The sequence below is a fragment of the Rhineura floridana genome, chromosome 7 (genome assembly GCF_030035675.1).
Source record: "Rhineura floridana isolate rRhiFlo1 chromosome 7, rRhiFlo1.hap2, whole genome shotgun sequence".
In the NCBI taxonomy this organism is placed as follows: Eukaryota; Metazoa; Chordata; class Lepidosauria; order Squamata; family Rhineuridae; genus Rhineura; species Rhineura floridana.
This window is the reverse complement of record NC_084486.1, coordinates 100963079-100990669: the sequence shown is the minus strand read 5'-3', so window position 1 is coordinate 100990669 and position 27591 is coordinate 100963079. Positions and strand designations below refer to the sequence as shown.

General features: G+C 41.8%; 1 protein-coding gene across 4 annotated transcripts; it reads right to left on the bottom strand.

Annotated features, from left to right (window-relative positions):
- HES6 (hes family bHLH transcription factor 6) lies at nt 1-27561 on the bottom strand. 4 transcript variants are annotated; one of them, XM_061634432.1, is made up of 5 exons: nt 27467-27561; nt 2848-2943; nt 2652-2730; nt 1301-1339; nt 1-636 (listed from the first exon to the last, which is right to left on the bottom strand). In XM_061634432.1, exons 1-5 carry the CDS (start codon nt 27509-27511, stop codon nt 227-229), a joined length of 669 nt encoding a protein of 222 aa, XP_061490416.1. In that variant the 5' UTR covers nt 27512-27561; the 3' UTR covers nt 1-226. The 4 variants fall into 4 exon arrangements, with proteins under 4 accessions (XP_061490416.1, XP_061490415.1, XP_061490417.1 ...); XM_061634431.1 differs by lacking the exon at nt 27467-27561 and adding an exon at nt 4128-4265; XM_061634433.1 differs by lacking the exons at nt 1301-1339; nt 27467-27561 and adding an exon at nt 4128-4265 and having other exon boundaries at nt 1-639.
- Nucleotides 27562-27591: the final 30 nt, after the last annotated feature.

Here is a 27591-nt window from a genome sequence, read left to right as displayed (position 1 = left end):
GAGAAGATTCTATAAAATAATTTAGATGCATTAAATAAATACAATATAATAGCAGCCTTCTACAATGCAGGCTACATAGAGGTTTACTTCGGCTTGAAGTACCCTGGTCTTTAGTACACCTACAGGAGCAGATTTGCTCCAAAAAGTGTTTTAAAGAGGCATATCTATAAGATACATATAAAAGAAGGTCTAAGATTAGAAATAAGGTTTTTCCAAGACAATTTTTTTACCACGGTCTCCACATGTCTAATGACCCCATGCTAATGCCATTATGTGCAAAATGAGATTGCAGGATCTGACTGGGAGGTGACAACTCAAGCCAACTACCACATGAGGGTGTTTGTGGCTGAAATGGCTTTTTCAACCCCTGTTTGTCTTCAGCAGGGTGGAACTGATCCTGAGATTGGTTGGATCCTGTTATATTCTCCTTGCTATTCCCAGGGGTGGTAGAACTTAAGTCTGCCTTGCAAGTTTCCTCACTAGATCTGGGCAAGGATTTCAGCAGATGGTTCAGTAACCGTGCTCCAAGGGTCTTGTCCATCCATTCACAGGTCAGGAGGAGATTGTGGACTTCATGCATACACTGAATATATCCAGTGCTGTATCTCTGCTGAGCTTCCAGGCCCATTTTAGAATCTGCTGAATGAGAACAAGAGTTATTAAATGCACACCATTAAAATTCTTTAGTTTATAACTGCATCAACATGTTCATAATGTGGGAGACACTCCCCAAATCAGCCCTAAATCTAGTTATATGGTTGGATTTTTCCCAAACTTGTTGGCATTATTCTGAAGCTATGCATGTAAGCTTAGGTTTCTGTTCATAGGTATGTAATAGTGATGGCTGTTATCAGATGTATTTACAATCTTGGCTGGAAAGGAAGAGTTAGAAAACAGTATGAGTGTAGAGCATTAAAAGAACTTCTAGTATCTTATACGGCATTAGCACTTCAGGAAAAGTGAAACAGAACATAGTATTGGGGTGGGGGACAAAGGACATGTGCTTTTAAATCCCTGCTCAACCATGGATTAATTTATTGGTTTTGTCACCCTTCACATATAGATGCAGTACATGGGAGTCACTTCCCCAAGGAACAATCCCATATTGCTGCATGCTGATGGTCAGTGATGCAAATATGGAATCATGCAATCAACACCTTCCCTTCTGGTTGGTTGGTACCAATGTGGTCGGAAAGACTTGTATGAACAGACCTGTCAGTCTGGTTGAATCATCCACACAAGTCCCACAGCTGGGTGGGATTGTTTCACAGGGAAGCACCTCCTTCATCACTGTAGCTACCTGTAAAAGGGTCTCTCAGTCTTGTTTCCTCATCTGTACCTATAGGTATCAAGCATACCACAAAAATGCCACACAAGATACAGATAACAGAAGAAGGTAGGTAACCAGCTATGTGACATAAAGGATCCATTGTAACGCAAATTCACTTTGCTTTTTTCGTATAATACACATTCTCTTGTATTTGACAACTGGCTAGCCCAATTATCTGTTTCAGAATAGTACTTTAGTACATTGATTTTATGCACTTAGCACATCAGTGTCTATTTGGCCAATAAGAATTACACATTTTAATATGCATTGCTTTGTCACTCATTTTTATTTAAAGGTTTTTTTTAATATAGTGAACCCCTTTTAGATAATAGTCTATATGCCCTTTAGGGTTCACAGTATCCTCCTTGCTTACAGCAATGTATAATGTTAAAAAAAACAATCTAACAGTGAAATCCTAACCATGTCTATTCAGAACTAAATCCTGCTGCATTCAATGGGACTTACTCTCAGGTAAGTGGGGTTAGGCTTGCAGCCTAAGTTGTCATCTATGCCTTCCTTTGATAACATGACCCGCTGCATCTAATACTTGGGCAATGCATTATCTATTTAGCTAAGCTGTTTAAAATATGAGCTAATTACCTTCAGGCACAGTTTCACCTTATAGGGACCACCTCTGAAACATGTGCAGCCCAGGGAAACTCTATGCAAGCCCTTACTACACCTGTTACACTCTATTATGTTATGTTGGCACAGTTTTTATCTTCGATAAACTAGAAATAGGATATTGAGAAGGTTAGGGCTTTGTGAAAGCACACACATTGTTTCAGAGGCTTACACCAACTCTTGCCATGCGCCATTATAGTATGGACTTGTGGAGGCATTGGAGGCACTGGCAGATGTGATTTGCAATATAAATATTGCAGTATGAATGCTTGCAAAACAGCATCTTCAGTCAGAGTTGTAGGAATATCCTGAGTGGTGTGGCCAGCCTTCAAGAAATGTACTAAGCTGAGTGTCGGAAGTCCTTTCAGTGCTATACATATCTCCTCAGAAGTGAGCACCATAGAGTTTAAGAGGACTTACAGGTAAATATGTACAGGATTGCGGCCTTACTATTTCCTTTTTTAGCATGGAGTCCAACAATCCTTGCTTTAACCTTTCTGTAACATTGTTTTATACAATTTACAAAGTTTTATCAGTAACATCCAGTTGAATGAGTGCACTCTTCTGTTTTTTGTTTTTTTCTCCAATATGATAGGAATGATGTTCAAAACAGTGCAGGAGGTATAGAACTTTGAATAAACATTCCCTACATAATGAATGGGTAGTCTCCAGCATACAGATGCAGAAATTCACTTACCCACAACTTTGCTATTTTGGATATTCTGGAGATGCTTTACCGTCATTTCAAGGATATCTGCTTTTTCAAGTTTAGATTGCTATTTAAAAGTGCAACAACAAAGTGGGTTAGTAACAAATAATAATTTTTGAAAGGTGCTGAAAAAATAAAGCAAAGGGGGAGATGGTGCAGAGGCACATTAAAAATCAACACTTACGTCAAGCTGAAAGGCCCCAACAACTGTTTCTTTCAGCTGGTCCAAGCAATTGTTAATCCTCTCCCTTCGTTTTCTTTCAATCAAAGGTTTTCTTAACTGCAGTGATTAAAGGAAGAAAGATAAAGGACCTTTTCTATATAAAGGTTTGGATCATGCTTTTGGTTCTTGGTCTTGTCAATTTAAATGCACTTAGGGCTTCACTGAGAAATGGTACAGGTTTCTGTTCTCAAAAGTAGACTCAGCAACAATAATTCACTGTGTGGCAAAATGCTATGTTTCTACGTTCTGTGACCAGTATTTAAACATTTCAGTTGTATAGCACTCTCCTTAACACACACCCATACCACAAGGAAAGCTGACAATGCATCCTGCTCATGTTTACTCAGAAGTAAGTCCTATTCTACTCAGTGGTTACTCCCTGGTACGTGTTCATAAGATTGCAGTATTTGCATATCCTAACAACCCAGTGGCCAAGGAAGAAATAGTAAGGTGCTATTGTAGTTCTGCCCAGAGTATGAGTTCGGTATACATATCTACATAACTCTCCACAAAGGTTTTATGTGATGTGCTTTCCCATCATCTTATATATTGTGATGTCCTGTTTTATTAATAAGATTGCATTCCCCAGTGCACCCATTCAGGCAATCTTTTTGACAATCAAAGACACTGTTTGCAGCTGTATTGTTGTTAATGTTTGGGATGGAAATCAGGACAGGAAGACCATCAGTTCCATCCAGTGCCACTGACTTAATTGCTACAATAGAATATGCTTAATTTTAATCACAAATTATCTACTTTAAAAATAGTAGACCATTTGTGATTAAAATTAAGCATATAAAGCAAAATCAAGAGCTGTAAATATAGTTGATATGAAGTAGACATAATTTTCCACTGGGCCACATGTGATGATACAGACTGAAATATGCAAGTCTATATAACACGTGTTTGCAGATAAACAATCAGGGCTTGCACACTGTTTGTGACACTTCTAGGTAGCTATAAGCTTACATCTATACACTGTCTGTAGGTGAGTAACAGTTAGCAGTCACCCAAACATAAAAGCAACAGACACATAAGGTTGTATCCAATGTTAGCTCTGTTCAGAGTAGACCCATTGAAATTAATGGACATGGGCTAACTTAGAGCGATTAATTTCAGTGGGTCTATGCTGAGTATATTAGTTGGATACAAACCATATTGTGTGCTTAAACTCTCAGACTGTATGCAGGTAGCAAATGCTTAGCACTTGTATCCTGAGCCATTTATAGAATATGACATACCTTCCTTTCTTCTTTGGTGTTGGAAAGCTTCTGCATGCAGCTGGCCAGCGTTGTGGCAGTCATTGTAATCCACCTCGCCTGCCCCAAGGCTTAGGGCAGAAAAAGGGAGGAAGCCCTTTGGCAGCTGGCTCCCTTTGCCTTCTGGGGCTTCTCTTACATGAGTGCTGTGTTCTGCTTGCATTTATAGCCTGGTATTAGCATGTGAATGAGGACATTGCTTGGCTGGCCCTCTTTTCCCACAGGAGGAGTTGAGACCAGAGGCTTGCGGCCATCAATCAAGGCTGACAGGTCACTACTTTTCAATGGGCAAATCGCAGGCATGCACACACAGGCACACACACAGCTCCTAAAGAGCGACAGATGTCCAGCTTCTACAAAGCTATGCTTGCAGAAATCTTTTGTTATGAAGGAGACAGAAAATGAGAGCACTCAGTGGAGGTTGCATGGCTCCCTGCTCAATTGGCACAGATTCCCATGTGAGGTGGGCTAAGGGGGGTGACAATAGGCTAGAACCAGTTGAGATACACCTGGGCTATTGGGTTTAGCGGTCTTTGTTATTTTTATGTATAGGTCCCACTGTAAAATCTTTATGTCATACACTTGATACTCCCATCAAAAGAAGCTCTGCGTTAAGAAATGTCCAACCAAATGCTAGTCCTCTAAATAAGAACTTTAGACTGCAATCCTTCCAGGGTCACATACCCATTTCGCTTATAACTGGTATAACTGGTAGATTTTTAACCCTTGGGAAAACTTAATTTTAGCTTTTTTCTGGAGACAGGTAGCTTCGCCAATTTCATTTTATCTGTACCTTCTACTGTTTGTCATAATTGTGTGCAAGCTTCTGAGTTTGCATTGATAAGAACAAATCATATGAAATCTACCAACGTTATTACTGCTACAGAACAATCTAAAACGGTGTTGCACCTAGGTTATGGAACTCTCAAGGAGACCTGTATAGCTCTCTCTTTGCTGATTTTTCATTGGCAAGTCTTGCTCAGACAGGCCATTAACCTATAAAGGTGAATTGAATTTTGCTGCTTTTTTTTCTTTTCACCGGTGCTGCTTTTAAACTGTGTGTGTGTGTGAGAGAGTGAGAGAGTGTGTGTGTGTGAGTGAGTGAGTGTGTTTTAACTGTGTCTTTTCACCGGTGCTGCTTTTAAACTGTGTGTGTGTGAGAGAGAGTGAGAGAGTGTGTGTGTGTGAGTGTGTTTTAACTGTGTCTTTCTTTCCTTTTTTTGCTTTTCTAATGCACACATGTGAAGCTGGTATAGCTCAGTGGGGAGGAGAGCCTGGCTGGGAGTCCAGAGTCTGTCAGTTCAAATTCCCGCTCGTGTCTCCTGGGTGTCAAGGGCCAACTAAAGATCACCCCACAGTGAGTAGCTGAGGGGTTTCTTGCCCTGCCATCTGTGCAGCCGTGGGCAAGCTGCATAGTTCCAAGGAGCCCTGTTGCCCCCCAGCTGGCAGTTGCGGACAAGGAAGGGGCTGGCTTGTGCAGCTGTGGCAAGCTGAACAGGCCCTAGCCAGCTGGGGGGACTAGCCTCAGAGGGAGGCAATGGTAAACCCCCTCTGAATACCCCTTGCCATGAAAACTGTATTCATAGGGTAGCCATAAGTCGGGATTGACTTGAAGGCAGTCCATTTCATTTTTCAATGCACATGTATCCTCTCCCAAAAAATTGTACTCCATATTATTGTTAGCCCTCTTGAGCTCCCAAGGTAGACAGGTGGAGTAAATGATGTTGATGAAGATGTCATAGAAAGCCCTGCGAGGGCCAGAAGAACTATGATCAGATCTTCCTGGGTATTCTTAAACGTTGAAAAGCAGCTATGTGGGAGAATTAGATCAGAACAGTAGTGCTTGGAAAGGGTGCTTAACTCTTCTTCCTGTACTGACTTCTGATCTAAATCCCCCCCACAAGTTTCTGTTAGTCCAACTGTAATGAGGTGAGAGTATGTGCAAGAAGATGAGTAACATTTATAACATTTATAGCTATTTATGAAAGTCTTTGTTTTAGTAACTGCTGTACCCAACTAGGTTCAAGAATGGTATATTTTTACTGCTGAATATTTCTCATATTTTTATTTCATTCATATGAGATTCTGCAGTAGATTGCTCAAGCAGTATTAATATTTCTGCTATATCAGCTGACAGAGAAACATATTTTTTCACATAAAGGGAAGGTGGCCAGCTCACATGAGATGTACACTAATGAATGAAAGCATCTCCTTTAGTATCATGAGCATGATGGCTTGAGGTAACACATGCTTTTATGGCAGTTACAACATCTTCTCAGTAACCTCAGCTCTGGCAGCGAGGTACCACCAGCTGCTCAACTTAGCCACTAGTTAAAATGTGCATCTCCAAGGCACACAGGTTGCTGCAGACAAACATGCCCCAGTGCCAGACAGATCTGTTATACTTCCTGCCATTTTACAAGTTGGTTGGCTATTGCATAGCAGAGTATCAGAGCTGCCAGCTTCTAAATAGTGGTAGCAACTTGCTTCTCAACTGGTATTGGCTCTCAGATGATAAGAAAGGTGAAGCCGATTCAGAATCTCCAGCAGAGTGTCCCTTGTCATTGTGAACCTACTTTTCATCACTTTATTTTTTTATCCACTTACAATAAACTGCCCTTCATAAAATGATTCCAAGGTGCTGTGCAAGTGTGACTAAAATTCAGAACATATAAATACTACTTAAAAATAAACATAATGAAATACAAGAAGACAAAATAAAAACCCCAAATGCTAAAAACAGAATAACGCAATTCAAAAAAATAATCTACAATCTAAATGCCTGGAGAAAGAGGAAGGCCTTCAACTGGTACCAAAAACGTGTAATGCTGGCACCAGGCATGCCTCTTTAGAGAGGGCATTCCATAGTCAAGACTAAAGTGTTCTCCTTTATAGAAGCAAAGCATACCTCCACTAAAGTGGGTACTTGGATTCATCCCAAATTATCAGAACCAAACTTTCCCAGAAATTATCTGTGCAAAGTATTTTTGAAGTCATCAGATGCAAGATATTCTCAGCAGTGCTCCTCTGGATCAATGAATGGTGGAAAAGGTGCCTCTTCAGATAGTTCTTTATTACTGTATGGATTTTTGTTGACCCGCACCTCTGATATTTCCTTATTCCAAGATCAGCATACGAGTGCAGAGTTTGCAAGAGTGATTCAAGGACAACAACAGTTGACTGATTCTCCATAGGATCCATGTTGTTTGTTAAAGGTAGCAAACCACACAAAACTGCACAGGCAGGAAGCAGGAAGTCCATCTAGGTCAGTACTGTCTACTCACCAATTGGCAGTGGCTCTTCAGGGTTTTAGCTAGACTGAGAGTCTTGTCCTACCTTGAGGTGCCAGAGATTGGATCTCGCAGGGCCAGTACCAGAGGGTGGCCAGGTTGGGCCCTGGCTGAGGGCCCCTGAAGGGTCCCTCCTTAGGGTAGAAGGATAGAGCTCCCATTCCACGATCTGTGGCAGCATCGATTCCCGATCCTGTTGCAGATTGCAGAGAGGGAGCTCCCAGGCACTCACCCATACAGACCGTGTGGGCTTCAGTAAGCCCACATGCACACTCCACCTACCTCTCTTGTTGCTGTGAATGCTGTGCGTGCATGCCTGCTGTCAACTAAGATGGCGGTGGAGGCATCAGCCCCTTAGGGAAGCCCCTGCCACCATCTTGGTTGCTGGTAGGCATGCATGCAACATGCACAACATTCATGTGAGGCGACTGGAAAGGTAGGCCGAGTGTGTGGGCAGGCACCATGCGCCCAAGGCAGGCTGGTTCCCAAGGGCCCAGAGATGTCTGGCACCAGCCCTGGAATCTGGGACCTTCATGCAAAGCAGATGCCCTACCACTAAGCAATGGACTTTTCCCTTCCACTACAGCCCTTCCCCTGTGACACCTGCACACATAAGTAAAATAGACAATGTATCTCTGGAAGAGACTTCAGATGTCTGTTATTAGTATGCTGCCAAAGCTTCCTGTGGCTGTATGGGGGTGTTGTTGTTGTTTTATTTTTCTGTTCTTATAGTATGATATATTTGTTTCTGTTTTTAACAACGTAAGTCGCTGGAAGACCTTCAGGTAGCAAACGGCTAAGAAAGCTAATAAATAATAATGATAACAATAATTCAGTGACATCACACACAACATGCTCTGGACAGGTAACCCGTCTGCACAGGTGTGCATGTGTCAGCCATAGAGGGAGGAAAGGGGTGCCCAAGAACAGCACATATGACATAAAAAACCATCACCCACTTCTCATGTGCCACCTAGTCTAAACATTGCCATGTGGCATGGAAATGCACAATGGTTACAGTGCAATATTGATTGCCATATGGAAACAGAGCAGTTATTTCACCTTTAACTAAAAGTGGTACAGGAGTGTCTCAGCAGCACCAGAGGTTTCTGTGTAGATAATCTTTTGTGGCAGTTCCCAAGACTGTCTCTCAGGAATTCTCCACTTCTGCTCTAACCTAACCTAATTTCTTATCTCCCTTCCCCCTTTTCACATCCAAGGCTGACAAAGGGCAGAGGCAGGGCAAAGGCCAAGAACTCTTGGATACAATAGCTAGGAAATTCCCACCAATCCTGCGGCATTTGCTGGGCTTGGGGTCATATACATGGAATGACAAAGGATTATAGCTTGAGACAATCCTCCCAGAAGTTTCCTCTCTGGAGAACATGCTCACTGATTTGCATATCTCCTTGACTTCACTGTGAAATCATCTTGGGTGTATCTTACCATGTAGGTCAGTGTGAAGGTATGCCATCTCATGTAAAGAGAGGATAGGTATGCCTTCAGGAGAGCACACACTTTTGACACGGACATGGTTATTCTACTCTCCTGAACAAAGCCTTTGGCCAAGATTTTGCCTTTTCTTAGTACTGTATATATTTGTTGTCTTATGGTGGCTAACAATCATTATTAAAATTTTAATAATAATAATTCTAAAATTAACTTTAAAATTATTTTAAAAAAATCAAATCCCACAAACCAATTAGCCAGTCTACAACATTCTTCAAACCACGAGCAGCCATTTGGCAAATTCAAAGACTTTGTGAACCAAAATGTCCAAGCTCAGTTACCTGTGTGGTTATGAGACAGGCTATAACCATATTGGTCTTTCGGCACCTGTTGAAAACCTTTTTATCTGGACAACCGTTCCCAGAAGTGCCATGTTTTCTTGTCAATTTGTGGGTTTTAAATATGTAATTTTGTACTGCTTTTATTGATTCTTGTCTAAATTACTTTTGATTCTTGTCTAAATTACTATTACATCCCTTTGAACATTTTTGGATATAAAGTGATTAAGACATTTTGCATGCTTTGTGTGCCAACCCCAACATCACACTAGCACTCCCAAATCATCCCCTGCAACCCCAGCCACTCCCAACCACCTCCCCAGGCACCCCACTCACAATACCCCCCAGTGCCTATGGGTGTTGGTGTGTGCCAGTTCATACTCCCTGCCTGTTCCTGTGTTGCTGCCCCTGGCGCTGCCCTGAACCACCAGCCCTTCAACAAATGCTGCTGTGCACCATGTCTAAGCTGCAGTACCACCTAGGCTGCTTACCAGGCTACCATGGCTGGCACTCACTTCCACCACCACTGCGCAGTGTGCCTAGGTTGTTCCCCAGTCTCCTGTCCCCATGACCTGGAGCAAAGGGAGACCTCAAGGTAGTGACTCTGAGGCTTCCCATGAAGCGGGTCCATGGGTCAGCCAGGCTGCTGCTGCCTGCCCACTCTCCCACTGTCTGCTCAGTCTTGCCCCCCCCCTTGAGCCCAGTGTGACAGTCATGCTGCAGTTCACAGTGCCACCTATCTGTGGTGAAGCAAACTACAGCACAGCGTGACAGAGTAGGTGCTTACATTTTTATGTATAAAGAAGTAAATAAATAAACAATGCTTTTCTTTTTCTTCATTTTTATTGTTGTGAACTGCCTTGGGGCTCTTATGAGGGCCAAAAAGTAGTATATAAATATTTCTATTAAATGAATGGACGAATAATAAATGTCTTTTTTTGGCGCTTGGCCAATAAGGGAGCAATCCTAACTCCCAGCTGGGAATGGCAGAGCTGAATGGAGCACCAGAGGCACCACTGCATTCAAAGCCTTGCCACTCACACCAGCTAGGGTGGAAGGGGGAGGGGAGTAAAACTGCCAATTTTCACTGTGGCACCTCCAGGCTGGTGCAAAAGAGAGGCCTACATCAGTGGTAGCTTGCCTGAGTTAGGATCCATCAGATTCTTGGCTAGCCACGTTTCATCCTTTCCTTGCCCCATTTTCAGAGTTTACACTGGCTACTGCCAGCAGGGATACCACCTCATTTGCAATGGGCACAGTCGAGGCCTCCCACAAGCAGAGCTGGGCAGGGGAATGCCTCAGCCACTTCTTACGGCCCTCCAGCATGGAGGACTGGAGGGGGACAGGTTAGTATTGCTCTGCCCCCATGTTAGGTGAGCTTCTAGAAGCCTGTATCTTTTTAATTTTTATAATCCAATATGATAATTTGCATCTATGATATATGCAGGAGCTTTCATAGATATGGTCTATGTTCTCCTGTGTGGTCTTTTGTGCAATGGGTCATTCATATAGTGTCAAGAACAGCATTGACTGGCTTTATCTGGATACAATTCATTTTTCAGTTTTCATTCATGGATACTGTAGAAACTTGGAAGACTGCAGAATAACTTCTCATTTGAGCAACGTATGACATCTGTGGTTGTTGGCTAAATGGAAAATATGCACACAAATGCAAATGTGTCAGTGCATTATTCAGGGAAGTATTCTGTGATGTGCTTTCTTATTTTTTTACATTGCTCAGTGCCAGATTTCAGTGAAAAGGTAAATTTCCCAAACAGACAAAGCCATACTTTTCTTTCTGGGTTTTCCCAAAGCAATGGGCCACTCTTTCTGCTTTCTTAGCCCCCGCCTCTTCTGCAGTATTTGTCTACATTTCACACTATTTAAAAAGAAAACAACTTTAAACATCTTTTCCTGAACCCTTTTTTAAGCGGAAAAGAAAAGAAGTCTTAAAAATAGGAAGGGGGGGGGAAGTATGGCAGATGTTAGTGAATTTCCTCCAAGGCAGATGTCTGGCTCTGGAAAAAAGAAGAGAGAGTTCCTTTACGAATTCATGGCTATGGCTCCTCTCTGACTTAGGACACGCGACTGCCCAGCAAGAGAAATGACGTGGGAAAACTCTATTGCACAAAGAACTTATTCAAACAAGCCTAATAGCCGTGAAGAATCTAATAACCAGCAGGAAAATGGACAGCAAGCCCACAAAGTGAGGCACAAAAATTAACCCTTTATGCATTTCCTGGGCAGAGTAAGGGTAGCAGAGACAGTTCCTGGTAACACTATGTTGATACAGGTTGACCATGTTTGCATTCTGACATGATTCTAGATGATACAGCCCATATGAACGTACTGAGCAACATCCAGAATCCATGAATTTGCCAAGAGTCTATTAGGGTTTTATTTTTTAATTCCATTTTCCCTTTACTTGTATTTTCAGCGACTACATGCCAGGACTCAAGTCTGCAGAGGCTCTTGAAATGGAGGCCCAAGGGATGTTAGCCTGTGTACCTCACCATCCAACTATAGGAAAAATAAAAAGTGAGGGAGCAGTGCAGAGAGAGCTGCCTCATTGGCCAAGGAGATCTTCCTTGTATTGATATGAGAGCAAATCAGGTTATACACTCTGACCTAAGACCCTACAATAGCTTCCATGTCAGGCAACTAAAAGGCCTGCTTTTGCTGGCTATGAACTTTAGGTTAAGGGCTGTAGCTCAGTGGTAGAGCATCTGCTTCGTATGCAGAAGGTCCCAGGTTCAATCCAGGGCATCTCTAGATCGGGCTGGGAATGTCTCCATCCTGAAACACTGGAGAGCGGCTGCCAGTCAGCATAGACAAGACTGAGAGAGATGGACCAATGACTCAGTACAAGGCAGCTTCCTATGTTCTGACATCTTTTACATTTAGTTGCACAGGATTCAGGTCTGTAGCATACCATTTTTTTCAAAATAATGACGATGATGATGTTTCATCAGAGGCCACCAAGATAAGTGAGAAGACTCCAGCCAACTAGGCCCTGATAGGAGTATCTTGTGGAATTCTTCCATCCTATTGCTCAACTGGAGCAGGAGCATGCTGAAAGCAGAACAGCAAATAAGAGGTAGTTCGCTCTGAGCCTTCTTCATAGACATTGCTAAGGAAAAGCCTGGGAGTAGCAGCACCTTTTACACTATAATGTTTTGCAATCCTGCACAAGCTATACAACTTGGTAACACTACAAACCTGCATAGTTGCCCAGAGGAGGGAGGGCAACTGCAGCAATTTGCCCCAGGCCCCCACAAATCAAGGGGCCTCCCTACCTCAGTTCCTGTGTGTGCCATTGGCCCCTGCCCTGATCCTGCCACATTGCTCAGCAGAATTCTTGGTATTTTCTTTAAAGTTTTCATAAAAAGAGGAAATGATTTGTTAGACTGTAAGATGACACCGAGCCCTGCAGTTGTGACAACTTGCAATTGTGACATAATGGGACCTTTCCCTAGCCATGATGAAGTAAATATCTTATCTTACTATATTATATTTTTGTAAGCGTCATGCTACCCGTGACTGCTTCTGCACAGGCACATGCTTGCGCTGAAGCGTTCACAGGTAGCGTGACACAGGCAAGGAGGGCAAGGAGAGGCTGCAATGGGGGGATGCAAGGGGGGCAGTGGTGGTGAGGAGGAGGGGTAACAATGACTAGAGGTAGCAAGGGGCTTAGTGGACGGGGCCAACCGGCCCAAGCTGGGGCCTAGCAGGCAGGCGAGTTAGTAAGTGAGCAGCAGCAGCAAAGCCATAAGGTAAGTGAGGAGTGGGGGGGAGGTTTAGATACCCATGGAGGGAGTGGGAGAGTTTGGAGACCTGGGGGGGCAGGGGGAGACCCATGGAGGAAGAGGATTGGAGACACTTGGAGGGGGAGGGAGGAGGTTGGGAGACCCGTGAGGGGACGGAGGGAGATTTGGAGACCCTTGGAAGAATAAGGTTTGGAGACCCTTGGAGGAGCAGGGGGAGAGGTTTGGCGACTTGCGTGCATGTGAGGGAGCTCTGGCAACCCGTGTTGGGTGGGCTTGGTGTGGGCTTGGTGAGGGAGTGGGGGGAACAGCTAGGGGCACCTGGCAGAGGGAATGGGGGGAATCCTAGGGAGCACATGGCAGAGGGGATGGAGAGATGGCTATGGGGTGCCTGGCAGAGGGAGCGAGGGGAGGTCTTGGGGGTACTATAGGGTGGAGTGTAGGTGGGGTTGGCGGGCAAAGCAAGCAGGTGCAGCAATCTCTAGTTTTACATAGTTGTGTGTGAAACAGAATAGATGCTAATTTGAACCTTGGGAGGCTGGAAGGGGCCTGCTTATTAGCAAGGCCTGCAGCCCAACTCTAAGGAAGTCTAAACCAATCATGGTAAGGTAAAATCTTTATGTCTGGGCAGCAAAAGAGAAAAGATTGGTCAGGCAGGCATATGGTTGTCCCAAGTCAAATAGCCCAGTTGTAAGGAGAGAAAGAACAGGGAAGCTTTAAGGAGGGATTCTGTGGCAGAACAGTTCTTGTTACAGAAAGAACTCCAGGCTGGGCAAAAGGTTCAGGGAGTGAGAGAGTGAACATCACCTAAGATTTCCAGGCAAGGTGCTGTTGGAGAGTAATTTTCTGTGGCAGTCACCACAGGGAAAAATGTAAGAAGTGGTGTGAGGCCCTCCTTCCTGAGTAGTGGAGAAGGCTAGCAGCAGGCCAGAACCAGAAGACCTGTGCAACTGAACCCCAGGAAGCAGAAAGAAGCTCTGCCAGAAGGGGTTTGGAATTTGGAGGAGGCACTGAGGACAAGCACACCCAGATCCCTATTACCTTATCCCCATATAAGAAACAATGAAGGACATCTGTCATTCTGCTTGATCCCAGGCCAAGGAGGAGCTGCAGGCGAGAATTCCCACATCTAGTCTGTGCTTAACAATAATTCTCATATGTGGCCCCCAGCTTTGTATACACATGTATGGTTCCTTGTTGTGGTGGTAGCAGCAGGACCCCAAGATCACACTGGCATCAGGCCCCATAAACCCTCTGGGTAACCCTGCAAAACTGACCGGGGGGGGGGGGCAGGCGCCAAAGGCACTCACCCAAATTGCTAATTTATCCTAGTGTCGGCCCTGCTTCATGTGGAGATATTATGACTCAGCCTCCTTGTTTTAGGCGGAGTTTGCTGATCCTTTTTATATTTTTCCCTTCCTATCCCCACATGCCTCTCAAAGTATTTTAACCCATCTCCGGTAATTTCTTCTCCAGTTCTCATTTCAGTAGCAATCGGCTCCGTTTCTGCAATAATCAGATTTGCCATCGAATTCATTATTATTTCTGCTGTTCTCGATCTTTGCAGAGAGAATTTTGAAGTAGCAACTCTCCACGCCTGGTTTCCGATCCATTCTTCTTCTTTTCTGATTCTTTTTTTTAATTCACTTTGAAATCATCCATAGTGTGAGTGATACTTTTATCAGTCTATTTTCTATGACAGCTCTTCAAATGTGTATTCCCTTTCACTGATGTCAATGAAGTGTTGATTGTAACTGACAGACAGAAAGCAGGAGGGGGGAATGAAGTGTTGATTGTAAACGGGGGGGGGAGACACTGACTTGATTGTCTGCCTTAATCTGCTCTGCAATGCACTTGAAATGGAATGTAAACAGTCAATAATTACAGGGTTCAGAATAAAGATTATACCAGTGGACACTTGTTAATAAATAGTGATTATAATATCAATAATTCTCTGCAGAGCAAAGAAAAATCAGAGGAGATCGGAAAAAGGAAAAGATATTGGAGGAAAAAGGAATCACCATTAACAAGAGGACCACACTTAAAAACAAAATGTAAAACAGGAGAGGATTCTATCCCTACCTTTTACACACGTTGGGTACTGCCCCCCCATGACCTTCTTCCTTCACATGTTTTTTAATTGCTTATAAAGGTATTTTTTAAGTTTTTTAAAGATGTTTTGTTTTAATATGTTTTAATATGTTTGTTTTGAAGATATTTTAGAGTGCTTTTAGTGTTTTAGTTTGCCGCCCTGGGCTCCTTCTAGGATGAAGAGTGGGATATGAATTTAATAAATAAATAAATAAATAATTTCATCCCTTCTCTCTGGTCCTATTACACTTGCTTCTTCCATATGTGACAGCTCTCCCCTATTATCCCTTTCCTTTCTATTCCCAGTTTTATTTGTTGTTATTGTTATATTAACCTTTATCTCACTTTAAAATTTCATTCAACACTCCCTCTGGCTCTTTCCCCCCAGAAGAGGGAAACCTTCCTTCCTTCCTCCCTTTCTGAACTTATCTGTCTCCTTACCACCTTTACTCAGTATGTAACGAGTTGCTGGTGCTGGCATCAATCCACCCAAAAGGCTATGGTATGGATAGGGGGCAGAGCAGGCAAATGAGGAGGTACTGGCCAGGCTGTAGCACTGAGGCCCACCTGAAAAGGCAACTAAGAGCAGAGCTTGGAAAAGTTACTTTTTTGAACTACAACTCCCATCAGCCCCAGCCAGCATGGCCACTGGATTGGGCTGATGGGCGTTGTAGTTCAAAAAAGTAACTTTTCCAAGCTCTGAAGAGGTGTACAACATTATGCATGGGATGGAGAAAGTGGATACAGAAAAGTTTTTTATCTCTCCCTCATAATAGTAGAACTCAGGGACATCCAATGAAGCTGAATGTTGGAAGTTTCAGGACAGACAACAGAAAGTACTTCTTCACACAGCACAAAGTTAAACTGTGGAATTTGCTCCCACAAGATATAGTGAGTGATGGTCACTAACTTGGATGGCTTTAAAAGAGGATTAGGCAAATTCATGAAGGATAAGGCTGTCAGTGACTACTAGCCACAATGGCTATATACTACCTCCACTGTTGGAGGTAGTATGCCTCTGAATACCAGTTGCTGGGTATCACAGGTGGGGAGAGTGCTGTTGCTTGCTGGCTTCCCATGGGCATCTGGTTGGCCGCTGTAAGAACAGAAAGCTGGACTATATGGCAGGGTTGATTTGATTTAAATCGCTACTCTAAACGATTCAATTTTAATGATTTAAATCACAGTTTAAATAGCTAGTGAGGAAGATTCTATTTAATCATCATTTTTGAGTAGAAGTATATTATTGTTTAATATAATCTTAATGGATATTTAGAGATGTAGGGCTCGTTAGAAGGTAGGTGTACACTAAACAATTATTCTGAAGTGTTTTTGATTAATTTTCATCAAATGGGATGATAATTTGTTCATTTTAGTATTAAAGATAAATGAACTTGTGAAGTCATTTAGGAGATGAACCAGCTCCAATTGTTCTATTAAGATGTTCAGATGACTGGAGGAGGGCTAATGTTGTCCATATCTTCAAAAAGGGCAAAAAGGAGGAACCGGGGAACTACAAACCAGTCAGCCTGACAAAAGTGTCTGAGATTCTGGAGCAGATTATAAAGTGGTCAGTCTGTATGCACCTTGAAATCAGTGCAGTGATTATTAGAAGCCAACATGGATTTGTCAAGGACAAATCCTGCCAGACTAATCTTATTTTTTGATCAGGTACCCTCCCTGGTAGACTGTGGGGAAAACTGGGCATGTTTAGCCTTGAGAAGAGAAGACTGAGGCGAGACATAATAGTACTCTTCAAATACTTGAAAGCTTGTCATACAGAAGAGGGCTGGGATCTCTTTTCAATAATCCCAGAGTGCAGGACATGGAATAAAGGGCTCAAATTACAGGAAGCCAGATTTCAGCTGAACATCAGGAAAAACGTCCTTACTGTTAGAGCGGTACAGCAATGGAACCAATTACCTAAGGAGGTGGTGGGCTCTCCAATATTGGAGGCATTCAAGAGGCCAATGGACAGCCACCTGTTGGGTATGCTTTGTCTGATTCCTGCATTGAGCAGGGAGGGCCTTATAGGCCCATTCCAACCCTATTATTCTATGAGTCTATGAATTTAAAGCTTATTGCAGGACAATATTTTTTTTGTTTTTAATGAGAAAGTAATTTTAAGCAAAGGGATCTTTTGGAACTGGCTTAAAGGCCCGTAATGAGATCATACATATTTCAGTAGGAACAGTTGGATTCCTGCATTGAGCAAGGGGTTGGACTTTATGGCCTTATATGCACTTTTCCATTCTACTATTCTATCATTCTGTCATTCTAATCATTATACTTTTGTCATGATGTGCCAGAATCATCACCACCAAATAGGTCTTTAAATTGTACTAGTATTTATTCTTTTGGTTAGTTTTCTTCTTCAACTAACAACAACATTAACAAAACATGTACATGGATTGTTGAACGGTTAACTATTTCAGTTTTTAGATAAAGTTCTTTAGAAAATAAAATTTAGGCAATTTCAACCAAGTCGACATGAGAAACCTAAAGGAGAGACTGAAAGAACTGGAAAGGAGAGCAGAGACTGGAAGAACTGGGCATGATTAGCCTTGAGAAGAGACGACTGAGGGGAGATATGATAGCACGCTAGGTTGCCACACAGGAAGATACAGGAAGCCAGATTTCAGCTGAACATCAAGAAAAACTTCCTGTTGGAGTGGTAAGACAATGGAACCAACTACCTAGGGAGGTGGTGGGCTCTCCAATACAATAGTGTAGTGACAAATTCAGAAGTGCAGGGTCCCTTCATGTTAGTCACAGCCATGCTCCCTCCCTCCTTATTTTGCTGTGAGGTTGAGAATGAGATCCTTGTTAATGCCTAGGAACCAATAAACATGAAAGAGGAGAGTGTTAGCCCTAGGACGACTCTTCTCAGTGTTTGACTCTCCTCCTCTCACTCTGGTTGGCTCCAATCAGCAGGAAAGGACAAGGAAGAATGTTAGAAGACCCTTCTCAGTGGCTAACACACTCCTTTTTCATGCTAATTGGCTCGTAGTATGCTGGAGACATAGGGACCCTGTTGGGATCCTGCTCCAAAAAAAGGGTCTAAGACCCCCTGAGACCCCCCACAGCTATACCCCTACCTCCAATATTGGAGGCATGCAAGAGGCAGCCACCTGTCAGGTATACTTTAATTTGGATTCCTGCATTGAGCAGGGGTTGGACTTGACGGCCTTTTAGGCCCCTTCCAACCCTACGATTCTATGATTTCTGTTATTCTGTTGGGTGGTACAGTTAACTCAGTCTTCTACTTCACCTTTGTCTTCCTTGTTCACTGTCTGGAATAGAAATACAAGCTTTCCTGCTTTTCCAGTTCCCAACTTATTTCTCAGTTTGGAATGAATTAGTCCAACAAAGAAAGAAAAAATTCTGCAGAAGAGGCTACTGCTTTAAGAGCTGGATGAGCACTTCAGTGGTCTCCTCATTGTTCAGATGTACTCCATATCCCCAAATTCTCTATTCATTGACCTACTCTGTCTTTGCACTTAGAGGCAAGGCTGAGAGAGCAAAAGCGAGAGAGAGTGTGTGTACTTAATGTACACCACTTGCAGAATAGGACCGATCAGGTTATTTCCCATGTCCAAACTGCTGTTACCATATTCATAGAATATAATGAGAAATTATATAATTAGTATTCATGATGATATCTTTGACCTAGGCTGTTTTTTTACTAATTGTTTTAGGAAAATTTTGAAATCTGATTTAAATTTTAAAAATATGTTTGTTTGTTTGTTTATTTTAAATGTTTGAGGTTTTATTCCAATCCTGATGGATGGACCTTTGGCCTGACCCACCAGGCTCTTCTTATATTCTTACAAGTGCTGCAGTATGCCAGAGAATAGCCTTACATGCTTATTACTATTCCAAACCCTGCAAAGACTTCTTCCCGTCACAAATAGGACCCTTGCATTGGGCTAGGGTGTCATGCAGGGAAGGAGACTAGGGAATGCTATTGAAATACCGTCAGTGGCTATACCAGTATTGGCATAAGAGTACAGGTAGTTGTGTCCTTGCAGTGGGACTAAGGACTGGCTGCCTGATCCTATGAGTTGCCGTGCCAGTACAGCTGCTTGTAAGTTCAGGTTTATTCAAATGGTTCCTCATATTGCCAGACAAGAAAGATAGATTCAAGCAGATCTTTTGATCTGCACTACATTTCCAGAGCTGGCCTATAATCCAATATTGCTGATTGTCATGATCCATGGAATAAAGTCTGTAGTGAGATGTTCTGTTTAGCCTAGATTTGTTAGAAAAGAAATTGAATTCTAAAAAAAAATTGTTTGAGCAAAATTGTACCAGTGCAATTATATAAATATATTAAAATTATATTAAAAGGGTAGGGTGTTATAATCAGACATGTATGCATACACAGAATATGAGAAAAAGAGAGAAAATGAAAATACTTATGTTACGTATATCAAAGGTTTTTTTAAAAAAATATACAAACCCAGAAAAAACACAATAATAAAACTTAGCACCAGAGATCTAACTTCAGTGTGTTTGTGTCCGTTGTCACACAGAACAGAGGCACAAGAACAAATACCAACAGCCTTATACTATAGTACAACTCTGTGCTATGCATTTATAATACCCAAATGTGCTACTTGGATATAGAATAGTGTCATTTATTCCGCCTTGTCAGATGAATCAAGTTTGCAGTGAGTCTCTTTCTACAGTTTCATTGTCATTCCAGCGTGAGCTCCTCAACCTCTGCTGCTTCAAACTGCTAGGCTTCGGTGCCAGGCAGCAGAGGGTTAAATCACAGAGGCAGGCTGGTTGGCTGCTGCGCAGGAGGCAGGTGGTAGGCCTGCATCTGCACAGCACAAGGCTTGTTCTGTCTGAATGCATCAAATCTTTTGGAGCAGTAAATACACCCGTAAATCAGGATTTTAAATAGAGCCAGGCACACAATCCATGTAGGCGTATCTGCGGGGCAGCAGTGTGTTTACACAAAGAGAAAAGGGTCTTTTGCTGCATGGAAGAGATTTGAGGGAAAACAAGGAAGACTCGTTCTTTGAGACAGAGAGGTTTTGGCAGAAGAGGCTGAATAATGAGACACAAAATAAAATAAAAAGGGTGCTTTCTAAGCCGTATGTGTTTGGATAAGAAAATGAGAGCATACTGTTGATGATAAATCAATGTTTGCCAGCCCTACCTTCTTTTATTTGTTTTTATGTACATAGGAAAGAGCATGCTGCTAAGCTGGGGCAACTTTCCAGTCGGCCCAGTCTTCTCTCTTATGGTGGTGGATGTCTGGGGCCTCCTCTGCCACCACTTCTGTCTGGGGTCGGTGGCCACTTCCACATCTCCCCCACCCAAGAGAGGGAATGCATCTCTCTCTCTCTCTCTCTCACACACACACACACACACACACACAAACCTGCATAAGTATTGCCTGTGCTAATTTGTATGGATAGATGCATATTTAGAAATTATTACTATGCAATATACCTCGCCATAGTGGGGGAGACTGTGACCAGGTGGTTTGTGTCTGCCTGCTCACTCTGCTGTCTTGGTGGTGACCGCTAATGGGCAACTTCAAAGCCCCCCCTCCTTTCATTGTGGTTCTTTATCTTTAAACCAAACCTGGACTGGACAGCCTTTCAAAGAGAGGACTCTTTCAAATAGAGGACTGTCCTCTGTAAAGTGGAATGGATGGCCACTTTACTGGTGGTCCTATCAGTGGAATATGCCAGGAATAAAACCTGGGACTTTCTCTGCACATAAAGTGTGTACTTTGCTCACAAGCTATATCTCTTTTGCTTCCTAGGGCTTGGGGTGGTTAATGATGATGTTTCCTTACACATCCCTGCAATAATGCCTTCCCTGTTATTCCATTTTTCAAGAGTGCAAACTAGGTCAATGCTTTTGCCAGTGTGGCAGTTTAAGAATACCAAATTCTTAGACTTGCTTGCTTAAAGGTTGTAACTTGGACCCAAGTTTGTTACCAGTCAATGGGGGGAAAAGCTTTTTATCCTTTTACCAGGTGTCATGAATACTGCTTGCTAACGAGAATTTATTTATATTTATTAAATTTATTTTTATTTTAAATATTTCTAGGCTGCCTTTAAGGTTAAAATCCTTTCAGAGACCATTGCATACCCATATATGAACATACTAGCAGCCTTGTACTTGGCATTGCTTAGAAATTCTAACAAACCCCCAAATCAGTGCAGTTTTGAAATCAGTGGTTAAAATCAGTGCAGTTTTGAAAGGTTTAGTCCGCCATCTGATTCAAAATGGCATCCAACTGTATCCAAACATAGACAAAAACCTGTTCCTTGATCTCGGGAACCATGCAAAAATTGGATACAGTGTCTTAAGAAGTGTCCAAATACAGAGCAAACAACTTTCCAATATATATACAGTATAGCAGAAGAACTATTAACATATGAATCGAAGAACTATGAGTTGTATCCAACAGAGCTCTAAGTTGAATGTTCCATCAGTGCGAGCATTTTTCCTTGTGCAACATAACGTAATGTTCCCCCCTTCTCCTCCCCCTGCATGCCCCCTAAATCAGTTCTGGGTTTCACCCCAACCCTCCAAAGCAGATTTGGGGATGGCGTGGGCATGAATGGAGAGAGGGGGAAAATCTGGTAGTAGTGGTTCTGTTAGCACAAGGATTTAGTTGAATATCACCCTATTTGTTCTTACTGAATGTATGAACTCAAGGATGGACTGCTACTGTTACATCTGAGCCCAGGCTCATGGTTTGTTTCTAAACAAACCATGAGCAGTAACCAAGGTTTATTCTTGGCTACTACTCATGATTTGCTCGAGGGAAACCAAGCATGAGCCTGGGTTTGGAAGACACGACACCTGAGTTTATGTTTAGTTCCCCGGCAAGGAGGCAGCAGCAGGAGCAAAGGAAGAAAGAAGCACCTGTGATTTCAGCAGTGTTCACCAGTACACTGCACATTCAGATTTAAACCATAGTTTAGTTTAAGCATATTTAAAGTGGCATGCAAGCAAGACCAAAGTGTGAAGAAGTACTTCTTTGTCTGTCCTGAATCTCCCTCCATTCCATTTCACTGGATGACTCTGGGTCCTAGTATTAATAAGAGAGGGAGACAACCTCTCTCTATCCACTTTGTCTGCACCATGCACGCTTTTATAAATCTCAATCATGTCACCACCCACTCCTTACTAGCCTTTTCCTGTGCTATAAAGTCTCAAACACTGAAGCCTTTCCTTGTAGGGGAGGTAGCTCCTATTCAATTTAATATGCTCAGTCCCCTTGATCATTTGGATGAAGTCCTTAACAGAACAGCAGTCTGTCATCACTGTGGGAAATAATCTCAGCAGAGAAGTTGGTATATGAGTGTACAAAACCACACTTTCCTAAAGCAGATACTTAGATGTGAAGGCCTGGGGAAAAAACCTGGGGAAAATTGGGGGAAAATGTTTTTCCCCCTTTTTTTGAAGCCTTTTTTGTTTTGCTTTTCTGAAAAATTGGGAAAATTGAAAGAAATGACGGGAAAATAGATTATGGAATGTTTTATTTTAGCATGATTAATAAAATGTTTCATTGAATCTTGCCTCCTCCCCTTTTTCCCCTTAGTTCTTTTTATGGGAATGGATGCTTTATGTCTGCTTGACACTGTGGAGGACTAGCAGAGACATAAATACTTTTCTTTGTTATTAACGTTGATGGTTTCTTCTGTTTTTTTTAAATTATTTTTTGCCTGCTCCTCATCAACTGGCAAAACGAAAGAGGTTCCTTACGGTTCAGGTGTTCCTTACAGTTCAGGATCTTGTAGATCTATTAGTTACACACACAAAAAGTAAAAAATTTAAAAAGTAAATTCAATTTGTAATAATTGTTTGAATAAAATGTACTTTTAATATACCCAATGTGATAATTTTATGCCAAACCAACTTGCACATAATTACATTCTATGTTCCTGAAGTAACAAAGTGATTTTCAATCTGTAAAAAGTGCTAATATTGCATTTTTTCAATTTTTCCAAAAATTTGTTTTTTCCTGAACAAAACTAGAAAAAAAATTTCCCCATGGCTTCAAAATTTCTGGAAATTTTACATCTCTACAGATACTCTGTTGTAAAGAAACTTTGTTCCAGCCAGATCATTCATTCCTCCTTAAAACAACATGTGCCAAGTTTGCCCCCTAGTGGGAAAAGTATAGCACTTTTCTATTGCTACCTCTTCATTTTAGTGCTGGGAGCGTCTGGATGGAGAGAAAAAAACAAAAACCAAGGTCTGAACAAACGTAATACGATATAAAAATAGGTGGTGAAGTGTAAACATATACCTGGTATAAGAGAGAATAGGCCAATTTGCCCAAAATAAAATGCATAAGCACTTTTAATAAAGGGGTATGGTGTGGATGGTTACTTTAAAAACAAAATCTGCACATACTAACCAATATCAAAAGAAATTGTAAAGATGTGCAGTTGCAAAGAGATGGCAGTAACATACAGAAAATATACAACAAATGGTCAATTGATGTACAAAATAAGCCAAGTATAAATGAAATGCACAACAAAAGTCAAGAAGTATGACAAAGGTGCCAGGCGCGTTTCGACTTAATGAAAATCTTCATCAGTGGCTTCTCTTTGGGTAGGTTCAATTTGTGCAATTCAAATCAATTATGCTGCTGCTGCAGATGACATATATGAATGTTATAAGGCAGTCCTTTTATAAGGCATCATAATGTAAGCCCAATAATAAAAAAATAAAAATTACAAGCTAATATACGGCATATATATGGATGCATATATATGCCGTATATTAGCTAGTAATTTTTATTGATTTGAATTGCACAGATTGAACCTACCCAAAGAGAAGCCACTGATGAAGATTTTCATTAAGTCGAAACGCGCCTGGCACCTTTGTCATACTTCTTGACTTTTGTTGTGCATTTCATTTATACTTGGCTTATTTTGTACATCAATTGACCATTTGTTGTATATTTTCTGTATGTTACTGCCATCTCTTTGCAACTGCACATCTTTACAATTTCTTTTAATATTGGTTGGTATGTGCAGATTTTGTTTTTAAAGTAACCATCCACAGCATACCCCTTTATTGAAAGTGCTTATGCATTTTATTTTGGGCAAATTGGCCTATTCTGTCTTATACCAGGTATATGTTTACACCACTACTTATTTTTATATCTTATTAAGTTTGTTCAGACCTTGATTTTTTTTTCTCTTTGTTGTTTGATCAAGGATCATTTTCTTTATCTCAGTTTCTAGCTTCTGGACGGAGACATGATTTGTGAATGGTTCATTGAGATATTGCAAAGAGATGTTGACAACAGGGTGTTTTTTTTTGTATGTATCAGATTATCCCTGAAAAGAGTAAATATGGATTAAATGAGGGGGAAATATGGGCTGGCCCTTTGATACAAACAATGTTGTGTGAATGCTGCAAAAACCTGCATGGTTGAAGAGTACTGATCCATAATAAACACCTGTCCAGAAGCATCCTAGGATGCAAACTCTGTGCATTGGCTGGGCTGGTTTAGAGTCACGGAATTGCTGGAGACTGCCGAGTGTGGTTCAGTCAAAATAGCAGCATCATACCTTACCCTTCTTTTGTGCAATTCTGTACCCTGCACTCACAGAGCACACAGCTCGGCTCCTGCTTCTGTTGGAGGAGGTATGTGTGCGAGCCTTGGGTATCATGTGACCTTTGGCAAAGTTGCCCTTGGTGGGTCCCATTGGTGGGCTTACTTGGCAATGGCAGGCAGCAGCAGCAGCAGCAGCAGCAGCAGCACTCTGAATACCAAGTGTGTGAGGTGGAAGCATCTGCTATCTTAACTTTCTGTAATGTCATTTAAGGGTATCATGGGAAATTGAAATGATAGTTGCTCCCAGACCCTGGTACGCATCAAAATACTGGACAATTTTTTTGTTTAAAGAGGATCTGAGGCTGACAGTGGGCCTGACTTCAGGACTGGGGCCCTGCCAAGTGTTTGTGAATGCTGTGTTTTGATGCCATGCCTGGCCCAAAGCCAGAGAATAACTGACAACAGGATACTACAAATAAGATGCAGAATACTTTGGCTACTACTGAATAGCCTCACAAGGCAAGAGTGACCAGATGCAAAAGAGGACAGGACTCCTGCACTTTTAATAATATTGTAGAAACTGGGAATTTCAGCAGGTAGAACTTGTCATTCACAGCTATTAAAGGTGCAGGAGCCCTGTCCTTTTTTGCATCTGGCCTCCTTAGAAAAGCAGCAGTGACTATGTAGAGGCTGGGATGTCCTGTCTCAAAGTCTGGATGCCACTCCAGACCCTGTGTTTCTTGTGAACTCCTTGAACTATCCATACAGCTACTTGTGGTAAACAGGATTCTAGCTCAGCATCTGATCCAGCATGGTAGTACCTACACTCTTGTTTTACATTTCAGGGAATCTGCAGCTGTGTATAATGTATTGATAAACCCCAGAAAACTAATTTTGATCTGTTAAGGGTGGAGTTGGAATACTGTACTACTCTACAACCATAATAGTGATGAACTGATCACAAGATGGGCATACAGGAACAAAAACTAGGAATAATTTTTAAAATAATTGCATTTGGGAAATTCCACAGTTTGCACAGACACCTGCTGCATATGCTCCAGCCTAATCTTGTCTAAATGGTATCTCATTTACGAGGTGCAGAGCTAGTGAGGAAATAGAAACCAGGGTGGTAGTGTGGTGGTTTACCCATGCCAATTTCCTGCTTATACCACTTTATTTGTTCATTTTGATTGGTGTTATGGGAATTAATCCGTTCATTTGTTACACAAAATCAAATTCAATTCTAAATGTTGGGGATTAAGTTTGTATCTGTCTACACCTCCCCCCCAAGAATCTCAACGGTTTTGTGTGGATGCTCTTTTAGTATATTTACTGATATCGTAAACTGTTTCAAGTAGAAAAGGAACGTTTCTTCCTGTTTCAACTTTTCATGCTGCAAAAAAACATTGTGTGGATGGATATCTTGCAAACGCCATATGAGGTCATATTATTACCCAGTTGTTACCATGATGAAGGACTACAAAGCACTTTTGAAGTAATGTGCTATGTAAGTTATAATAAATGTGGGAACAGTCATGCATGATTAATACCTGAAACATGCCATTGCACAATGAGATTTTAAAACACACACAGCCAGGAAGTTGAGCTGTCCAAGAATAACCAATCTGGGTGTGGGCTCGGAATGAAATTCTAACACCCAAACAACTGCAAAGTGGGAGAAGACATACTGTGCTAACTTTATTAATCACAGTGGTAGCCAGTACATCTCCAGTGAGCTCAGTCAAGGCAGTGTTGCTGCTCTGTGGTAAAACTCTATGGCCGACTTCACCAACCTGGTGCCATCTGGATGTTTTAGACTACAACTCCCATCCAAAACGGGAGGGCAGACTTCTGTCTTCACCTTTGGTTTACCAACCAGAGACAGGTGTAAACAACATATCGTTAAAGAATCCTGTACCTAGGAATTTGTTTTGAGTACCAGAACTGAACTGAGCAAACATTCCTTTCACACACAAAAAGTCCACTCCTGGTGATGTATGAAAACAGCTGTTTCCATTCAACTTGTATTTGTCACAATCAGCACTGTTTCCGTTCCATTGCAGTTTGGTTTCTGCCAAATACCACATTATTTGTCTCACTGTCCACTATTTAACTATTTGAAAAATGGACTGCCTTCAAGTCGATTCCAACTTATGAATAGGGTTTTCATGGTAAGCAGTATTCAGAGGGGGTTTATCATTGCCTTCCTCTGAAGCTGAGAGGCAGTGACTGGCTCAAGGTCACCCAGTGAGCTTCATGGGTATGTAGGGATTCGAACCCTGGTCTCCCAGGTCGTAGTCCAACATCTTAACCACTATACTATACTGGCTCTTATTTAACTATTTACATAACTTACATTAATTTCAAATAGGGATGGGATCCCTTGGACAGTGCCGGTTCAAAAGCATTCTGTTGACCTAAAAGACCAGCATTGATTCAAGTTTGTTTGTCCACTAGCTGCTGCTTTTACGGTCCATTTTTCCCCCCTCACAAAAGAATTGATATTAATATCAATATTTTGAAAGGAAATATTGGTAAAATTGTTATTCTTAATATTGATATATTAGAGGCAGGTGTTTTGTTTTGTTTTTTAAAAAATCCTTTTTCAAAAATAGTCACAGAAAATGGCTACATAAAAATCTGAACCACAACAGTAGAGAATAAGCAAATTATTGGAAAATTAGGGACTAAATCCAAATTGGGTGGAATTCTAGCACATCCCTAATTTCAATGTAAAGGAAACATCAAAACAATGTACAAAAATATAATTGATTACATATCATTTGTGGACTTAAAAAGACTGACGATGATGTGAATGAATACTGATTGTACTCACTTGACTGATTTCCATTCCTGACCACAGATAACATGCAAACTGCATCAGTTTCTCCTTCCTTTTCTGTTTCCATTGGAATTCTCAGACATCCCTATACCTGGTAACCCTGCCTCCAGCTCGTGTCA

Coding starts and splice junctions, on each gene's coding strand:
- HES6 (XM_061634431.1), bottom strand. CDS start 4,190: ATGACTGCCACAACGCTGGCCAGCTGCATGCAGAAGCTTTCCAACACC. Junction 1,340..2,651: donor CCAAAATAGCAAAGTTGTGG/GTAAGTGAATTT, acceptor TGATACCTATAG/GTACAGATGAGGAAACAAGA. Junction 637..1,300: donor ACTGAGAGACCCTTTTACAG/GTAGCTACAGTG, acceptor CTCATTCAGCAG/ATTCTAAAATGGGCCTGGAA.